At 37.6% G+C, this 16,725-nt stretch overlaps 2 protein-coding genes and 1 pseudogene across 4 annotated transcripts; 2 read left to right on the top strand and 1 right to left on the bottom strand.

The window, feature by feature from the left end:
• The first annotated feature begins 661 nt into the window (after nucleotides 1–661).
• LOC145489149 (neo-calmodulin-like) lies at nucleotides 662–6,088 on the top strand. Of its 2 annotated transcripts, XM_081468064.1 has the most exons (5): nucleotides 662–775; nucleotides 1,803–1,830; nucleotides 2,423–2,566; nucleotides 3,753–3,995; nucleotides 4,931–6,088. In XM_081468064.1, the coding sequence occupies exons 1-5, from the start codon at nucleotides 773–775 to the stop codon at nucleotides 5,047–5,049; spliced, it is 537 nt and encodes a 178-aa protein (XP_081324190.1). In that variant the 5' UTR covers nucleotides 662–772; the 3' UTR covers nucleotides 5,050–6,088. The 2 variants fall into 2 exon arrangements, with proteins under 2 accessions (XP_081324190.1, XP_081324189.1); XM_081468063.1 differs by lacking the exons at nucleotides 662–775; nucleotides 1,803–1,830 and having other exon boundaries at nucleotides 2,327–2,566.
• A 361-nt stretch (nucleotides 6,089–6,449) lies between these two features.
• LOC145489151 (neo-calmodulin-like) lies at nucleotides 6,450–9,148 on the top strand (annotated as a pseudogene). The gene is made up of 5 exons (XR_014049570.1): nucleotides 6,450–6,464; nucleotides 7,267–7,294; nucleotides 7,871–8,014; nucleotides 8,351–8,593; nucleotides 9,060–9,148. The product of XR_014049570.1 is annotated as a neo-calmodulin-like (transcript).
• A 1,073-nt stretch (nucleotides 9,149–10,221) lies between these two features.
• Nucleotides 10,222–16,088, bottom strand: LOC145489520 (neuronal acetylcholine receptor subunit beta-3-like). Its single transcript, XM_081468502.1, has 10 exons — nucleotides 15,980–16,088; nucleotides 14,679–14,818; nucleotides 14,523–14,567; nucleotides 14,145–14,254; nucleotides 13,732–13,907; nucleotides 12,443–12,559; nucleotides 11,879–12,096; nucleotides 11,299–11,454; nucleotides 11,018–11,108; nucleotides 10,222–10,472 (listed from the first exon to the last, which is right to left on the bottom strand). The coding sequence occupies exons 1-10, from the start codon at nucleotides 16,086–16,088 to the stop codon at nucleotides 10,258–10,260; spliced, it is 1,377 nt and encodes a 458-aa protein (XP_081324628.1). The 3' UTR covers nucleotides 10,222–10,257.
• Between the last annotated feature and the right edge of the window lie 637 nt (nucleotides 16,089–16,725).

Raw genomic sequence — 16,725 nt, 5'->3', positions numbered from 1 at the left:
ACATTGAGTGAAAGTGATTGTAATTTGAATGATAAGTTTCTTTGTCTCTTAGCCAATCAAAACAGTCTCCTGCATAGTGTCACGTTACTTTAAAATGCATATTTCTTTTAGCCAATCACAGCTGAGAATTGGTAATGTGTACAATTTAAGATAAAATAAGCTTTCTGAAGCTGTTATCTCTCGGAAAGGTTTCCAACTATTTAGTTCAGCTGCAGTATTAACGCATTCAGTTACTTTAGAAATTCTATCGCACACGGCTTGTATACACTTCACATGTACTTCCAAACGTTTCAATGAACTCAAAAGGACTTTCTCGAACCCGCATTTCATTTTAATTGGGATAATTCTCTGATTAATAAGTCGGGTTGTGTTTAATATTTCATGCAATATTTTTGTTACCTTTTTCTACTTTATAACTCAGTTTTATAAAGATTGTAACACTGCCAAACGTCCTGTACCTGTTTGACTTTCCATTTTTATCCTGAAGTTCAATGCAAGTAAAAAGGATCCAAGCCAAGTATAACAAGCCAAGTACAACAAGTTTTTATTTTGACAAGAAAAAAACAGATGTCTCTAGAATTAAAAAGATGGTCTGCCTTACTCGCGGCCATCAAAACCACAAAAATGCCATGAAAAACCAAAATCCCGTAGAGATAAAAAAAAATTATAATCTGTATTAGTTTTTCCAAAGCTGTATAACATTTCAAACTCTCAAGACCTCGTCCTCAAGGGCTGTTTCAGGCTGGTTATTTGCCTCTAGTTCAAGAACACGATGGTAGGTAAAACAGACATTTATACAACGACATTGTTGGCCATTGTGATAACAGTGACCGTTAACAAATTCTCGCATGCAAATGTTGGCTTTAGACATTTTACACAAAAGAATGAACGAAATTTTGAACCTACTGATCATTCATTGCCAGTACGGCCTCTAACAAACACAAGATGTAGATAAATTAACTATTTTACACTATAAATACCAACACTACACATAAATTCAACATTCTCTGAAACTTGCTCTGAATTTACGAAATATGGTATAAGCTTTTTTTCCTGCTGAGGGGAAGGGATATTTTAAATAACACATTGTTATTAATAATTTACACATTTTGACTTTTTAGAAAATATTTGAGTATATTGTTCGATTGCATTTGTCTCTCAAAATAACCAAAGAACGCTAGTGTAAACAGCTCCTCTGTACCCCTAGAAGTTGTAAAAACGTTACGTCAAAGTGTGAGGCCGGAAAGGCGAAGAGTTTTCTGGTGATTGTATACGATCAGATACGAATGCTAATATAAGTAATGAGAAAAAATAAATGCTGGATTTTATACTACACGGATACGGCAGAAAAACGTGTCTTCATTTAGGCGAGAGCTGGTTTAAGCACAGCCTTTTTAATATGCAATGTAGCAAGACATTTTGTAAACTCTCGCTGTAATCCTGTCAGCATCTTACCGGCAAATTGTTGAGCCCAGTATATTAATATCGCATCAGGGAGGGGGGGGGGGGGGGGGGAAGAAACATTCATACTCACTTAAAGCTAGTAAAAAGCAGTTTTCACTGCAATCATCCATTATAAATAACAATTTCCTACCAAAATGTTTTATTTCTCCATCTCAGGGTTTTGAAATTAGTTTACTTCGATGAAGTTTAGTTCAGATCTCATATTCTGCTTCCGGTTGTTCTCTTTTGATAATATTGAAATATACCTTTTTTGAAATATACCTTTTCTCTAAATCTTGTTTTAACTCGATCCTATCTTTACATGAAGCAATATTTTGTATCCCATTTTGTTTCCTCAGGATAAGCTAACCCAAGAGCAAATTGAAGGTGGGTGAAAAGAGGAAGTCGCACGATTGTCTCCTTTAGTAAACATATTTTGGAAGTTAAACACCAGTTAGGGGACTTGACGATCTATACGGACACATTACTTGCAAAAAATTTCGGAAGTTTATTTTGGACGTTCAATTTTCGGATAGACACTTTTTATCGCATTTCGGACAAATTTCGCACAGAAATTTACATCACCGCACATCTAAAGTAAATTAACGCCAACAAAACGCGAATTACACTGAAACAATATCTGTGGAAATGATAGTTTCAGCCCTCAAGGTTTTACAGATACACCGACGAGAAAATAACACAAATTCGTACATATCTCAACCAGTGTCTCAGACAACAAGAGTTCGCTCCACAAAGGAAACGTAAAAAAGGCCTCATGATGTACTGTAAACATTTTGGACGCTTAAAAATTTCGGACGGTTTTATATCGGACAATTTTTTTTTCTGAAATTAAAATCGTCCGAAATGTATTGCAAGTGATGGACATGATTGTCGTCAATTTGTGCGAGCCGAATGTGGTTAAATTACACAATGTCATATCATTCAACTTTATGGCTCCCTTCTGCTGAATTAATCTTAGAATACAGGGATGCATTTCAACACTTTGACAAGGACAGCAGTGGTTTCATCACCACAAAAGAACTTGGAAATGCCATGCGCTCCCTGGGCGAGAACCCACGTGAGGAAGACTTGCAAATGATGATTAACAGTGTGGACATTGACGGTGAGTAAACAAACAAATAAACAAACAAATAACGATACTAAACTTGATTCAAGTTCTACAAAGTATAACAATGGGTTTAGCTTCTATCGTGCGTCGTCATGGCATACGCTTGGTCACCTGGCATATATGCACCAATCAGAATCTGTCAATCAGTACCTTACTGCATCAATGTAAACTTGCTTCTCATGTCAGTCAGCCCGGGCGATGACTCCCATATAAACAGGACGGTGTTGCTTGTCGTACCTTGGGTTAGAAAAGTAGTTATGGTACCTCTTCGGGTGTTCAGCCTCAAAAGGTCCACAGCAGGAGCTTTTACAGTACCTTTTAGGGTACTGAGCCGAAAAAATATGACAGGAGATAATGCGTTGTTTTAGAATTGTTTCCTTTAATGGATGAAAAAAATATCAAGCCACGTCCACAAAACAGGATCTTGGTACCTCTTAGGGTTTCTTTTCAAAATTTCTGATGAGCACCCCCCGTCGTGTTATATGGGAGTCCCCCCCCTTTCCCGAGTCAGTTATATGCATTAGTTACTCGTGGAATATCTCTTAGAAAAATTCTGTCAATAGCAGATTTGCTCAGTATGCAACGCTTAGGCAAGTTCACTTGTTTACCAAATAAATCTGAAAATTTGGTATGATTTGATGATTTTTTATTTTATTTTATTTTATTATTTTTATTATGCATTGTTACACACACTGGTTACAATACTTATACAGCTACGCTACTTAAAAGACTAATAGATATACTTACATTATTTAGAATACTTCGTATGTAATTTACAATGCAGTACATATATTACTTACAATACAATACGATCACTTACGCTACTAAAAATACAAATGCTTACACTACTTACAATGCAACACGATAACTCAAGTTGCTTAACAATACTAATTAACATTACTTACACTACGATTAATGATTTGATGATGTTTTTTCCTCGTCTCCTATTTCAAATATACTAGGGCTTTTAAACGAAATTGATAAAGATTTCAAAAAGGTAGCTTCAACAATAAACCTCTTACAACTCTATCTTATTTCATATCATTTTTAGAATTCCTTGGTACGCTGATTTATTTCATTTTAATTCTAATGTAACTTATTTAGTAGTATTAGTACTGACAGCCCCCTTGGTGAGTGCTAATAAAATCTGTTCTGTTCTGTTACAATGTCGTTTCTCCAGGTAATGGACAGATGGACTTTGAAGAATTCGTTAAACTGATGGTGGCAAAGAATCAGTTCTCCTTCAACGAGGAAGAAGCGAAGGAAGCATTTGGTATCTTTGATCGTGACTGTCGTGGTTATGTCATGTCCGATGAGCTGCGACAAGTCTTTCAGACTCTGGAGGAAAAGATTCCTGAACATGAAATCAATGATATGCTGCAGGATCAGAAGCACCAGTTTAACAGGAAGATCACTTTCGATGGTAATTATCATTTTATTAAATGAAAATAAATTGTTCTGGTTGTAGTTAGTAGAAATTTGAAATTTGTACTTTGAATAATAGACCATTTTACAGTTGTCTGCTCAGTGACCTGGCCTTTGAATGGCAGCGAGGTTGGAGGTGACCTTGTGTTGATGAAGACCTCACTGATTCTGTTGCGTAAATCAAGTTGTTCTTATGCTAACTAGTTGGCATTTACATGAGAAAAGTAGAGAGGTCTGTATCAAAGCAAGGTCACCTCCAGCCTCGCTTGCAGTCATAGGCCAGGTAACTAAGCACACAACTGTAAAATGACCCATTGGGATTTGATGTATTGTAGAAGCCACAGCAATAAGTCATTTCCGAGTTGCTTTTTGCCTCTGTTTCAAAACGAGTCCTGGCACACAATCATTCATATGGAAATCAGTTTGATTTGCAAGACAATGATCGTGCTTGAACACTTCATTTCGATATGTAAGGAGCTGTGCTACGCTCTCGGAAAACTGTTCGCTTCGAGGAACAGATAATGTCCAAGGACAAATATTCGAGCATGTTTTCGCGCGAAATAGAGGCTATTGTGTTTAATATCCTTCAAATGTTTTTCGCAACACGCGCGGTTTTGAAAATTGGGGAATATCCTCGGACATCCCCCAGTTTTAGCTGGGAAACTTCAGTCACGCGATGCGTTTAGACAAATCGCGTTTTAGCGAAAATATTTGATGGATTATAATGCTGGGTAAACAAAAGGAAGGGGGTTGAATGGTGTTGAGAATATGGGGAGAGGATGTTGTGTCAATTTTCGAAGCCACTCACTAGCGAGATGACTTTGACACTGCATGAGTAGGCCGCAAACTGTCGGCAGAAGTTACTATTGTTGCTTCACGTTTGCGCCGACAAAATAATTCCTAATGCGCGTCACTTTCTTCCTTTGTTTTCAGATTTCGTTCAATTGACTAAGGATGGAGTTTGTCCCAAGGAGTCAAAACAGAAAGAACGCGAACCATCACGCGGCCCCAAATATGCTCGGAGAAGGCAAAAGTTTTATATTTACAGCTAAATCGAGTTATTATAATCAGTACTTTGTGTCCTGTTACACAATGAATTAAAACGAGTCATATATTCGGGTATATTATTTTATCATGATACACCGCTCTCTTCCATGAGTCTAAATATAAAGACACTCTGATTACATAAGACTGGATATGCGATAAGGATTACAGCACAGAACTAGTTATTTATCAGACAGTTTCATTCTGTTTGTTGACATGTTCACTCGTGGAATCGCGAGAACGTTAAATCAGCAGCCACTGTGAGGAGATCTACCCCTAAAGTTTCCTGGCAATTTTTACTCCCGAGCGAAACTCCTATATAAAAAGGACGGGGGTGGTCCTCGTACCTATTAGGCGTTAAAAAAGTGGTTTTGGTATCTCTTGGGGTGTTTTGAGCCTCAAAAGGTCGACAGCGAGGGATTTCGCGGTACCTTTTAGGGTATTGAGTCACAAAAAGTATGCCAGGAGATATTTGACAATCAACTGATTTATAATTTTGTCTCATTGCAATCGTCTTTATGAAAGTGTTAGTTAACGTGTTGTTCTAGAATTGGTTCCTCTTATGGGTGAAAAAAATCTCAAGCCACGCTCACAAAACAGGATCTTGGTACCCGGCTTAGGGGGTCTTTTCAAAGTTTCCGACAATCATCCCGATCCTTTTCTGATGGGAGTCTGCCCCCGGGGTTCTTATTCCTTGTTTTGAGTGTTTTTAACTGATAAATAGAAATGAGAGGCAGCATTATTTTTTATATGTAGAATCAGTCAATGTTTTGTAAACCCACATTGCTACCATAACGCCACATGTTATGACGTCACACAAATAATAATAATTCACTGTTACTGATATACTTGATTATGGACTGATCAAAGATTTGTACACTTCTAAGGATACCACATTTTCAACTTTAACTCAATATTTCTTGTGTAAATTTTAACAAAATCTTCTTGCTGACTATGCCTGTCTTTAAATACCATCATGATTGTAAGTTCAGTGTTGCTTGTCTGGGTTTCTGGAGAAATTAAATAAATTCTGGGAAATAATTAAAAGTACACCATACAGAATCTCAAGTTGTTATTGATAAATGAAGACATAATTAACAAGATAAGACAATAATTGAATCACAATGCTAAGGATAAAAGTTTCATAAGCTTGGTTGAAAGGTTAGTTTTGTTTTAATTTGAAGTCAACTAGAAAATAGAAGATAAAGGCAACTTTATCATTTTGGTAATTTGTTGAACAAACACAAAGTCCAATATTGGTGCATATTGCACCAATCAGTAACTTGAGGTTTTTGTTTCGTATATCGGATAAATTTGTTTGTCTTAAAGCAGCGGTCCTTAAAATTGCAACGCTTCAAAGTCGACAAGTCTTGAGCAAAGAGTTTGAGTACTGGCTGCGTGTGTCTAAACTTCAATTAATATGGTTAGTAAAAATTTCTTTGATTGTGTTTTATTTTTCAGGACATTTCTATTTTTTTATGATGGTTCATGGCGGGCGGTAAAAAAATTCAAGCGAAAATACCTACATGCTGTTAGTAACAAGAAACAAAAAGCTACACTCTGTTGGGAAACAGCTTTCTGTTAAATTCTGACGTTCGTAGCTACCCAAAAAGACCCTTCTAATGTTTTTCAGAAGAGAATTGAGAATTCTGTAATGTTTAAGTTTAGCTCCTTACACAATCAGTGGTTTCAACTCTGTGTATTTTGGCTAGTATTCGTTCGCTCTTATTGCCGCAGTATTGAAAAGTTAAAGTTGTCAACTCGTAAAGGCTGTGAACTCTGGATGATTTGTCCTAAAACATAATTTTAACCCAGAGCTTGGAATTCTATAGTGAAACCTGAAATAAAAAACATACATATTTTTATGCATCAAAGAAAACTGTCAGAACCCATATCTGGCGTTGTTTGGGAAATCGGAGCTAATAGAGACAGATGAAACTGGTCACAAGCTAACGTAAAACGACCAATTCTTTAGCTCTTTTTTTTTTTGTTTGGGATATCGGAGCTAAGAGAGAGAGATGAAACTGGTCACAGGCTAAAGTAAAACGACCATTTCTTTAGCTCTTTGCCGCGCATATAGAGGAAGAGAAAAAAAACTCGAATGACATGATTTTGATCGCCTTCTTCATCATATAAAAATTAACGAAACATCTTTCACATCAGTTTAATGTTTACGATATTTTGGTCAGTCTCTAACATTGTGTAGCTTTTATTTTATTTTTCAGGACTCGATTCCTGAGTGCCAACTCGAAGGTATGTTGGTAAGGTCTTGAAGGAGTTTAACGTTATTTTCTCGATTCTTTATAAACATTGGAAAGAACATATTATCAACATGTAAGCGTTTCAATCACATTGTCAACAAGACAAAGATAAAATAATGAAGATTTATATCAGTAGTTGATTGTTTGAACAATGATAAGGGTGATTAGTCAAAAGCAATCGTTCTGCTGAAGATTTTTCAAGCAGTTTTTATCTTTACTACCAAACCATTTAAGAATACTTGAATGCAAACATCAAATGAGGAATCTCAAAGAACTTTTATATTTTCTTTAACCGTATGAGTTATATATGATCTAATTTACTTAGATATACCCCTCTTGTTTTTGAGTACTATGCACACGGACCATCTTAGGCCACTGTTTGTGAAGGCGTTAAACTATTAAAAAGACTAACGTAGAAAAAGTTGCAAATCTCATCGCAACTCTTTCCATTTCTGGCATCCATTTTGTTTCGCGTCCATTTTGTGAGGTCGACAAAGGTCACGTGACAAGGATATCGAATTGACTATTAAACGGCATGGAAGAAAATATCTTGTTGTTTTTGTCACAGAGTATTTCGAAGCATTTAATCACTTCGACAAGGACAACAGTGGTCACATTACGACAAAAGAGCTGGGGACGCTTATGTAGTCGTTTGGTGAAAACCCCACAGAAAATGAACTGCAGCGAATTATTAACACTGTGGACATTGATGGTATGAGGGGATGAGAAGGGAAAGAAATAGGTCACGTTGATTAAAAAAAGAAATGTAGTGAAGGAAAAGTTTGGTAGTAATGTTGCTCGACTGAAGCAGGACAGCAAAGCGCGCAAGGATTTGCCTTCACAAGATATTAATCGACTTCCAGGCACAAGCAGGGCATGAAAATCTAAGAAGATCAGGTTATGTATTTAAAGTCCGGTGAAGTTAAACAGGAGTAAAGTACTCCAGTTGCATAATTTTTTTAAACAAGATTGTGCAGGTAATTGATTTATGCTTAATTCTTTTTCATTTATAGCTAAACTGAAGTAATCCATTTTATGGTTTTCGCAGGTAATGGCATGATGGATTTTCAGGAATTTGTCAAACTTATGTTTACGAGAAATCAGTTTGGAATGGAAATAAACGAGGCTAAGGAAGCTTTTCGAATCTTCGATGTAGATGATCGCGGTTACGTCCTAACCTCGGAACTTCGGCAAGCGTTTTCTAGACTAGAGGAGAACATCTCCGAGAGCGAGCTTGATGAAATCTTGGAGGACAAATGCCAAGCGGGCAACAGAAAGATATCTTTTGAAGGTATAATATGTAATTAACATGTCCTGGCAACAATCCTCTCGTTCAGTTTAACGCGTTACATTTATTCTCCTCTCGCGCCAGGCATAGTCACAGGTAAGGGAAGGACCATTATTTTTTGAGTGGGGAGGGGGAGGGGTTAGGCATTTCCAAACTGTGCTTTCTACCATCATTATATTTGGTGTTAAAAGAAATTTTTGCACAATGTATTGCCCCCCCCCCAAAAAAAAAGTCATGCTCAACCTAAAGGTTAGAAAATGTCCCAGAAAATTGCCCCCCTCTCAATAAAACAATGGTCCGTCCCTGAGACTAACAAAATGTAATTATGGCATAGCTGTGAAGAGATTTCTGATTGGCTCTTTCTTGCACGTTATGACTCAAAAGCCAAGCGAGAACCAAACTTTAGGCCAAATGGTAAGCACTTATGCTATCAAATAACTCTTCATCAACTCGATCATTACCTCCACAGAGTTTAAGAAGATGATGAGAATAGAAACTACCCATACGGCTGACAAGACAAAGAGGAACACACCTACAGTGCAAGATATGCGCAAGTAACCATATGTGTCACCCAATCCACGAACCGTATGGTACTAAAACGAACGTCATAAAGAAGGGGAATAGTAATAGTAAAAATAAATATATATATATGTACGCCTTTCACAATGTTTTTGTAATCGTAAAGAGGTAGATTTTACTTTATTTTCAAACGGCACAATGAATCCTTCATAGCAATAGAGCACTTTTTCCGTGTTTGCATAGCCTCATCTAAACACAAGAGGATTCGGAGAGGGTTTGCATAGCTTTCGAGAATTCTCTCAACTACCCAAGTGCTTAAATGAGGCTTTTTAAAATGCCATCGTAAATTAAACTTAGAGCTACTTTTGAAGTTTTTCTACACTGTCCTACTTTTAAGACTGACAAAGCCTTCCAATTGAAGCTGAGCCGACCAGTATGTCTTAAATGTGTTATCATTAAAATTTTCTCTACCGATCTCAAAGTGAGTTATAGAAGTAGTTTCAAAACCACAGATCGCTTGTGACAACTGTCTTCTAAATAATAACTTTGAGTTCTGCCTGGGAGCGACTAAGTCAAAATTACTATTAAACATTATGCTCCTTGATGAGGGTTTGGACCTCTTGATATAAAGAGATCCCGCAAGGTAGTAAGGCACGACCCGTGCACGACCCTTGCACGACCCGTTCAGCCATGGAATGGAATCGTCTTCACTCTCAAGGTGAATAAGCAAAGAGACCAGTGCCTCAATGCCCATGGCAGAGACTTCATCAAGACAGTCAGTACACGAAACAACCTGGTACTCAACCAGAAGCTTGCAAAAGGAGCAGAGAAAAGATAGTTGGCATCAAGTACATAGAACAAGGTTACCGAAAAATAAACTGGTGCAACAATAGTACGGTTCACATGGATGATTAAGCAGATTGATGAACAAAGCCTTAGTTTCTTTTACAAGGTGGCGTTGTCAGAGCTTGCTTCAATAATTTCTCTTATTTTTTCGTCCAGCAGTTTTAAATTATTTAGCTGTAATTTTCTTCAAAACACAAACTAAAAACGTGGTCTATCTATCAAGACTATCAATTTCAGACAAAGCTATACAAGCAAGTGTTAAACAGTTTTCGAACAACCAGGCCTTCTTACCATCATTTTCATTAGCGAACGGTTGCGGCAAAGACAAAGAATGAAATAAGAACCGAAAACAGAAAGAAATAAGTGAAAAATCTTTCAAGAACAAGCGAGACAAGACGCCATTCCTCTTGTCTCCAAAAGGTCTCAAATTCCTTGAGCGAGTTGTCAACAAACAGATTCAATCCAATTGTGATCTTGTGGTAGGTCTTGCCTTCAAATCTTGAACGGAATTGCTCAGCTGAAAGTAAAATAGCTAAGAAATAAGTAATTGCGAAGAAAGTTGCTCCAATCAAAGTGCCCTATGGTCATCTTGCAAAGCACGCTTAAATTAATTCAAATGTGCGAGTGGCGTTATGCAATTAATAGAAGGAACAAACACTTTTCAAAGTGTCCCGTAGCTATCTTGTGAAACATACTCCAAGTTGGTTTGTGAAAATTGCCTTTAAAATTCTACGTACATGTTCATACATTAAGCAGACAAATTTCTTTTTACACAATGGGTTGGAGTCGTTTCATACTCTGTTTAAGAGAGCGTAAATATGCTAAAGATTACTAAACGACTTTCCTAAAAAACAAACAGAAAAATATAGTTTTTTGGTTTTAACAAACGAGCGAGATTTATACCTCGACCTCATCTCCTGATGAAGACAAGCAGTATAGCAGTCGAAACGTCGCGATCTGCATCTCAAAGTGACTCAATCGTGAAACAAACGAAAGAAAAAATTCATCTATCCTATCTTACACCACGATGAATAATATACACATCTTTGATGACATTTATACCTTGTTTTCTAAATTTTTCTGCCGTCTTTAGCCGATGGTTAACAGACGATCTCAGAAAAACCAACCACGCCATCCTGTCGAGTATGTGAGTCTGAAGAAAATAGTAAAGAGAGATGTATGTACCAATAACCACAGGAATATTGAATTTTCCGAGGGTACATGTGAATAGTTGGAAGTTACAATTGGGTTTGAAAGTGAAAGAGTGAAAGAATGTATATCGACGAGGTAAACTGAGAAAATCATTCTACGTGTTATAAAGTAAAGAAAAAAATCCCCCTTACCTTGACCCAGTCAGGTAATTCGATGTTAACGTTCATGTGATAGAATGCAATCAGAAGACATGACACAGCAATGGCACAAACGCACTCGAACATTACAAAGTAGTTAAACTTGCAGAAAACAGGTAATTCTGGGCTCTTGGGCATGCCTTTTAATGCCTAACAAGAGACACAAACAAGTTGATTTAATAAAGAGACAATGACAGTGGAGAGGGACAAATAAAAATTAACACATTTATTTACACACTTTATGTGTTTTGGAGCTTGGCTTAATTTAGGAACAAAATGAATGTCTGATATGTAATATATAAATACGAGGGAAGGTGGCTCATTATATTTCGAAACACGGAGAACACAGCTGAATGAATACGACGCAGATCGGAGACTTTTTGACGAAATATCATTGCCAATATATAAGCATCTGATACTTCCAGAGGCCCACATTAGGGCACTTTGGTTAATATCAGTTCTTACGTGTCCATCTCTTGATTATAAGAACACTCCTAGGACGTGAGCAAATTTGAAGATCGGTTGAACAAAGTTTACTAACTATATAAGCATACAGTGATGACGTGATATTTACCCTCAGGTAATTGACCCACATAATGAACAACGTGTTAATTCCAACTCCAATTCTCTCCCCAGTCTCCGTCGGTAGGAGAAATACGAGCAGCGTCAGCATTACGTTCGAAAAACACGGCAGGAACAAAATCACGATGTAGTAGGTTGTTTGACGTTGGAGTTGCATGGTAAATGTTACTGAAGGGCTTGTGTCGATGTTGTTTCTTTGTTTCTCAACAGCTGTGCACAGGTAGATTAGAAATTTTTCCTTAGATTAGAAATTTACATGCACATATAATGAGGAAGGACAGAGAAGAGCACTGCGTTGAAGCATTGGAGTGGACGCCAGAGAGGAGGAGAAGACCAAATCGACCCAAAACAACACGGAGGAGAATGATTGAAGAAGAAAAGCGCGCAGTAGGGTGGCAGTCATGGGCGACTGTCGGGGCTCTAGTAGCTAATCGAAGTGGGCGGAAAGAGAATGTCAAAGCCTTATGTGCCTTATGGCATGGAGAGATATAGGTTTTGTTATAGGTAATAACACGACCAAGGAAAACGCGAAGAAAATAAAGACAATATATTGTACCTCGATACTCCATCACTGACCAGCCAGATGAACTGAAGTTTTCCTTTGACTCGGCTAGTGTGGACGTCTTAACATCTGCTTTGAAGTTCAAGTCACTGCTCGTGTATGCCCATGTTCCTGTTTGTCCATCAGTGAAGTTTAGTCTTTTCAAATGTTATGCAAAGGCAAGTTCTCAGATTAACCTTAAAGGAGTTCGGTTACGGTTTGCACATATTGAAAAGTTTAGCCTCAATTTTTCAAATTTGTCGTTTGTAATCCGTGTTAATCTTCGCCATCCTTAGCCATCCTTGTTCCTTTATGGTTTATCATTATCTCTTTGGTGTTTTTCTACCTTATTAAACTGTTATTTTCAGGTTTCCTACCATTTAAAGGTAACTTTGTATGTGGCCAAAATAACTCAAAATACCGTGACTGAGCTCCTTTAACAGTTCCAATACGCTGGTTCTGGTTCAAAGGTTTGGGAATCTGTGCCCCTCAGAATTAAGTGTCCAACAATATCTTAAGAAAGAGTGCAAATGCCATCTTCTGATTAATAAACTTGATTTTGTTGCTCCTATGTTTAATTTTTTTTTTTTGCTATTTTCATTACTTTACCAAATAAAATGTGTGTAAATGCTCTTCAAATTGAATTGAACACTGGACATTAATTAATCCTCCTGGTAGAATTTGACTGTGTATCATGAAAATATCTCCATGACTTAGTGTTCGTTTTTCTCGTTATCGGTATTTTAAGGCATGAAAAAATAAGTAAGAGGCTATGGCCATTGAACTTACGAGGTGGAACTAGTATTTGTGGCATTGTTTAAGACCACGAGAGCAGAAACGTAAATCGCCATACATGATGAGTAACAACTATCTGACACCTCGCAGCGAAGAGATATAGGGTCTCTCTTTAAGTAATATATGGGTTATTGACCAAGCGTGAAGTCAAGGTGGCTGGGTATCTGCCAAGTTCTTTTTTGCGTGTCTATGAATCGAAACGGAGTCATGATTGAGGTCCAAAAACACGCAAAAAAAAAATAAAATAAATAAAATAAAAAAATAAAGGAGGCCAATATCCAGCCACATTGACTGAACAAGCTTGGTCAATAAAGGATTTGTTGTATGGAAAAAGAACACTATTTCGTTGCGGGACGCAGCGGGTAACCCCGAGCGGATTAGATAGCGCCATCTTGCCCGTTCGAGTAGCCAATCACAGCGCTGGCTTCGGTCCATCTTGGCCGCTCACGGAGCTAGCCATATAATATTTTATGCTTATTACACTCACGCAAGCAAATAATTTTACTTACCAAATTTCAGGTTGCATCTTTGAATATCAAATGGATACATCGTCATGTCCATAATGCACGAGATACTGAGGATTGCCGGCACGGAAAGTTTGATATGGCCGTTATATCGGACCTCGGCTAATGTCCCTAGACCATTTTCTCCACTTTCAACGATTGGAGCCACACCTGTTTCAAGCCTGCAAATTTTAACAGGAATAAAATTAACATTGTTTGATATGGCCGTTATATCGGACCTCGGCTAATGTCCCTAGACCATTTTCTCCACTTTCAACGATTGGAGCCACACCTTTTTTCAAGCCTGCAAATTTTAACAGGAATAAAATTAACATTGTCCTTCCAGTGGCAAGCAAAGCTACATTAACCGACATCTATTCAAACTAAATTACAAAAACGTTATTGATTGAACCACTCACGAGTTTAGCAGTCCCACGGGCGGTGTCCAAATCGCATCCACCGGTAAATTAATCCGCTTCAAGTTTCCATAATGAGCCGGATCCCAAGAAAGAGAAAAATCTTCCCAGCTCTGCAAAGGGTGCAAACGGTACAATACGTAATGGGAAGGTTGGATAAAATACCGTCGAATATACGACGGATTTTCTGTATTCTGATTGGCTGTATTTCCTATGGCATGGTATAAAGACAGATACGAATACACAGATCGACATACATGTGGAAACATAAATGGATACAGCACATAAATAGACAGAAGGGCCACGATTGTCCAGACGAAAGGATATAGATAGATAACAAGTTACATCAAGTTAGTCAAGTAAAATAAAATACCCACTGACCAGTCTGTACCACAGGCTCATTCTAACAAGCTGTTCAACCTCGTCCTAGTGCAAAATACAATTGATGACGTGACATAAAAGATTTACTTTAAGTCAAACGATCGCCAGACCAAAAGTTGCAAAAAAATACAACATCACAAAAGCACTTTTTCCCACCACTCTCAAAAGTCTGTAAGGTTGTAAACCCAGCGCCACCTCTAGTACTTGGGATTTGTTCTCAACTGGCCGTACATCAGTGTTATAATTCTTTAACAGGTTGTCAATCAACTTTCGATCAAAAGAGGTGCTTTGTAAACCTGAAAGGTGGAATATCTTGTGAGTATAGTAACCATGAGCCTTAATGGAAATGGCTTTCGACCACATAAAGCAATTACTTACAATGAAGTACCGTAGTTCTCTATGGCAGCGAACACACTATGCCGGAGAAATTTGAAAACGCAGTTTTATTTCTATAGTTAGGCCTACCGTACCTACTAATCCGTCACGAAAACGGAGCTTTTCAAAAACGCTCTTTAAACCGAAGCAATTTGAAATCGTTGGCTTTGTGTTTTAGTGTGGACGGGATAACATTTTGAAAACGAAGCTTTTTGAAAACGATGACGTCTCGATAATCATGTGATTTTCCTGACCGTTTTTCCTCAAACACCACGACCGGTGATTGCTGCGTTTTAATGTTCCTCCTGCGTAGTATGAACGGAAAACATTTGATGCGTTTTAATTTTAGAGTGAAACTTCCGTTTCCAAATTCCATCGGCGTATTCTGGGTGGAGCCTATTTGGTCTCGCCATCTCTGCGTGGTTCATTTTATCGAGAATACTCTCACCTCCTTCGAAATTCGGCAGAGTTTCAGGTATCAAAACGTCTCACAATTATCAACCCAAAAAGATCGTTAACATTAGCTTCCTTTATATAGCTGCATATTTGCGTGCGACATTTATTTGCCCGCTGGCAGCCACATTCGTTTTAAATTTGTTAAAAGAGGATGAAAAACTTGGTACTTGTCCAGTTTTTTATTTTATTGACAGGTGTCAGTTGTAAGCCTAGCGTGTTTCTCTTGGTTTTATGTTTGTTTTGCGGGTGTTCTGGCTTTCTTGTGGTTTTGTAGACGCAACTAAAAGCACGTATATAAATTCAAAAAACATCGTAATATACGGGGAAGCACATTCGAACCGACACTGGATTAAGTTACGCTGTTAATAAATTCTACACGGCAACAGTGAAAGAAATTCAACTAGCTTTCACGAGAGGCAAGATTTTTAGCACTTGCAAATTTATTTGTTTTCCCTGTTGCATGCAAGGTCGATACATAAAAAGACGGTTACATATAAATTTTTCTTTGGTAAATATGCCCTTACTAAGAATTTTTTCCTCATCGAAAGCAGTCTGTTCGGCAATATCAGGTTTTGTCCTGAAATAGTCATTGTACTAAGATAGAATCTCTCATATTTCACACGTACCTTGAGCCACGACTGTTAACAAGAGCACTGTGGCAGTCACGGTAATAATCACAGGAGACATAAATGTTTGGTCAGGAGTATTGCATCCAAGCAGTAAATTCTCGGTCATGGAGTACAAATGGCACTTCTCAGTGAATTAATGAGTTGGCAGATATCAGAGTTTGTTTTGTCCGCAGTGTTTAATCAATTATTGATGACACAATTTATTAAATGGCCAGCTCCGATTTAACGGGCAAGTTGAACCAGATTCTGCGCTGTGATTGGCTACCCGAGCGAGTAAGATTCCCATTCGGTATCCCGCAAGAAAAAGGCGTTCTTTATGTCACATAATAAATCCTTGAGGAAGACGCAATGAACAGCCTCAACTGCAAAGACATGTACTTTGGCGTTTATTTTACAACGTGAGGAAGTTGTTGTAAACCTTTCAACATAAAAATAAATTCAACACAACACACAGGAAGTATTTTTTAGATCTTTATTTTTCTTGAAAGGTGGGAGACATTATGGATGTGATTGTACAAGAAAAACTCACAGCAACCACAGTATCACTAGAAGAAAATTGGTTTTTAGCCACTGTGCTATTATACCAAGGGAAGATTTTTCAAATTCAGCCTTTCCTTTTTCAAATTGAGATCATATCTGCAAACTAAACCTTGTGGTGACTTAACACTTAACATGACATTTCGTATATACCTCTAGGGTACTGGTGTAGTATTTTGTAACATTGATGTGATGATGATTGATAG

Source organism: Orbicella franksi, chromosome 6 (assembly GCF_964199315.1).
Source record: "Orbicella franksi chromosome 6, jaOrbFran1.1, whole genome shotgun sequence".
Taxonomy (NCBI): Eukaryota; Metazoa; Cnidaria; class Anthozoa; order Scleractinia; family Merulinidae; genus Orbicella; species Orbicella franksi.
The sequence above is the reverse complement of the archived record's forward strand: the minus strand, read 5'-3'. Positions and strand labels throughout refer to the sequence as shown.

Bases quoted from the DNA above. Each gene is read 5' to 3' on its own strand.
- LOC145489149 (XM_081468063.1), top strand. From the start codon at position 2,356: ATGTGGTTAAATTACACAATGTCATATCATTCAACTTTATGGCTCCCT. The intron at 2,567-3,752 runs GTGAGTAAACAA...TCGTTTCTCCAG, and splicing joins TAACAGTGTGGACATTGACG to GTAATGGACAGATGGACTTT. The intron at 3,996-4,930 runs GTAATTATCATT...CTTTGTTTTCAG, and splicing joins CAGGAAGATCACTTTCGATG to ATTTCGTTCAATTGACTAAG.
- LOC145489520 (XM_081468502.1), bottom strand. From the start codon at position 16,088: ATGACCGAGAATTTACTGCTTGGATGCAATACTCCTGACCAAACATTT. The intron at 14,819-15,979 runs GTACGTGTGAAA...TCCACCTTTCAG, and splicing joins GTTAACAGTCGTGGCTCAAG to GTTTACAAAGCACCTCTTTT. The intron at 12,097-12,442 runs GTACAATATATT...ACCTGTGCACAG, and splicing joins GTCAGTGATGGAGTATCGAG to CTGTTGAGAAACAAAGAAAC.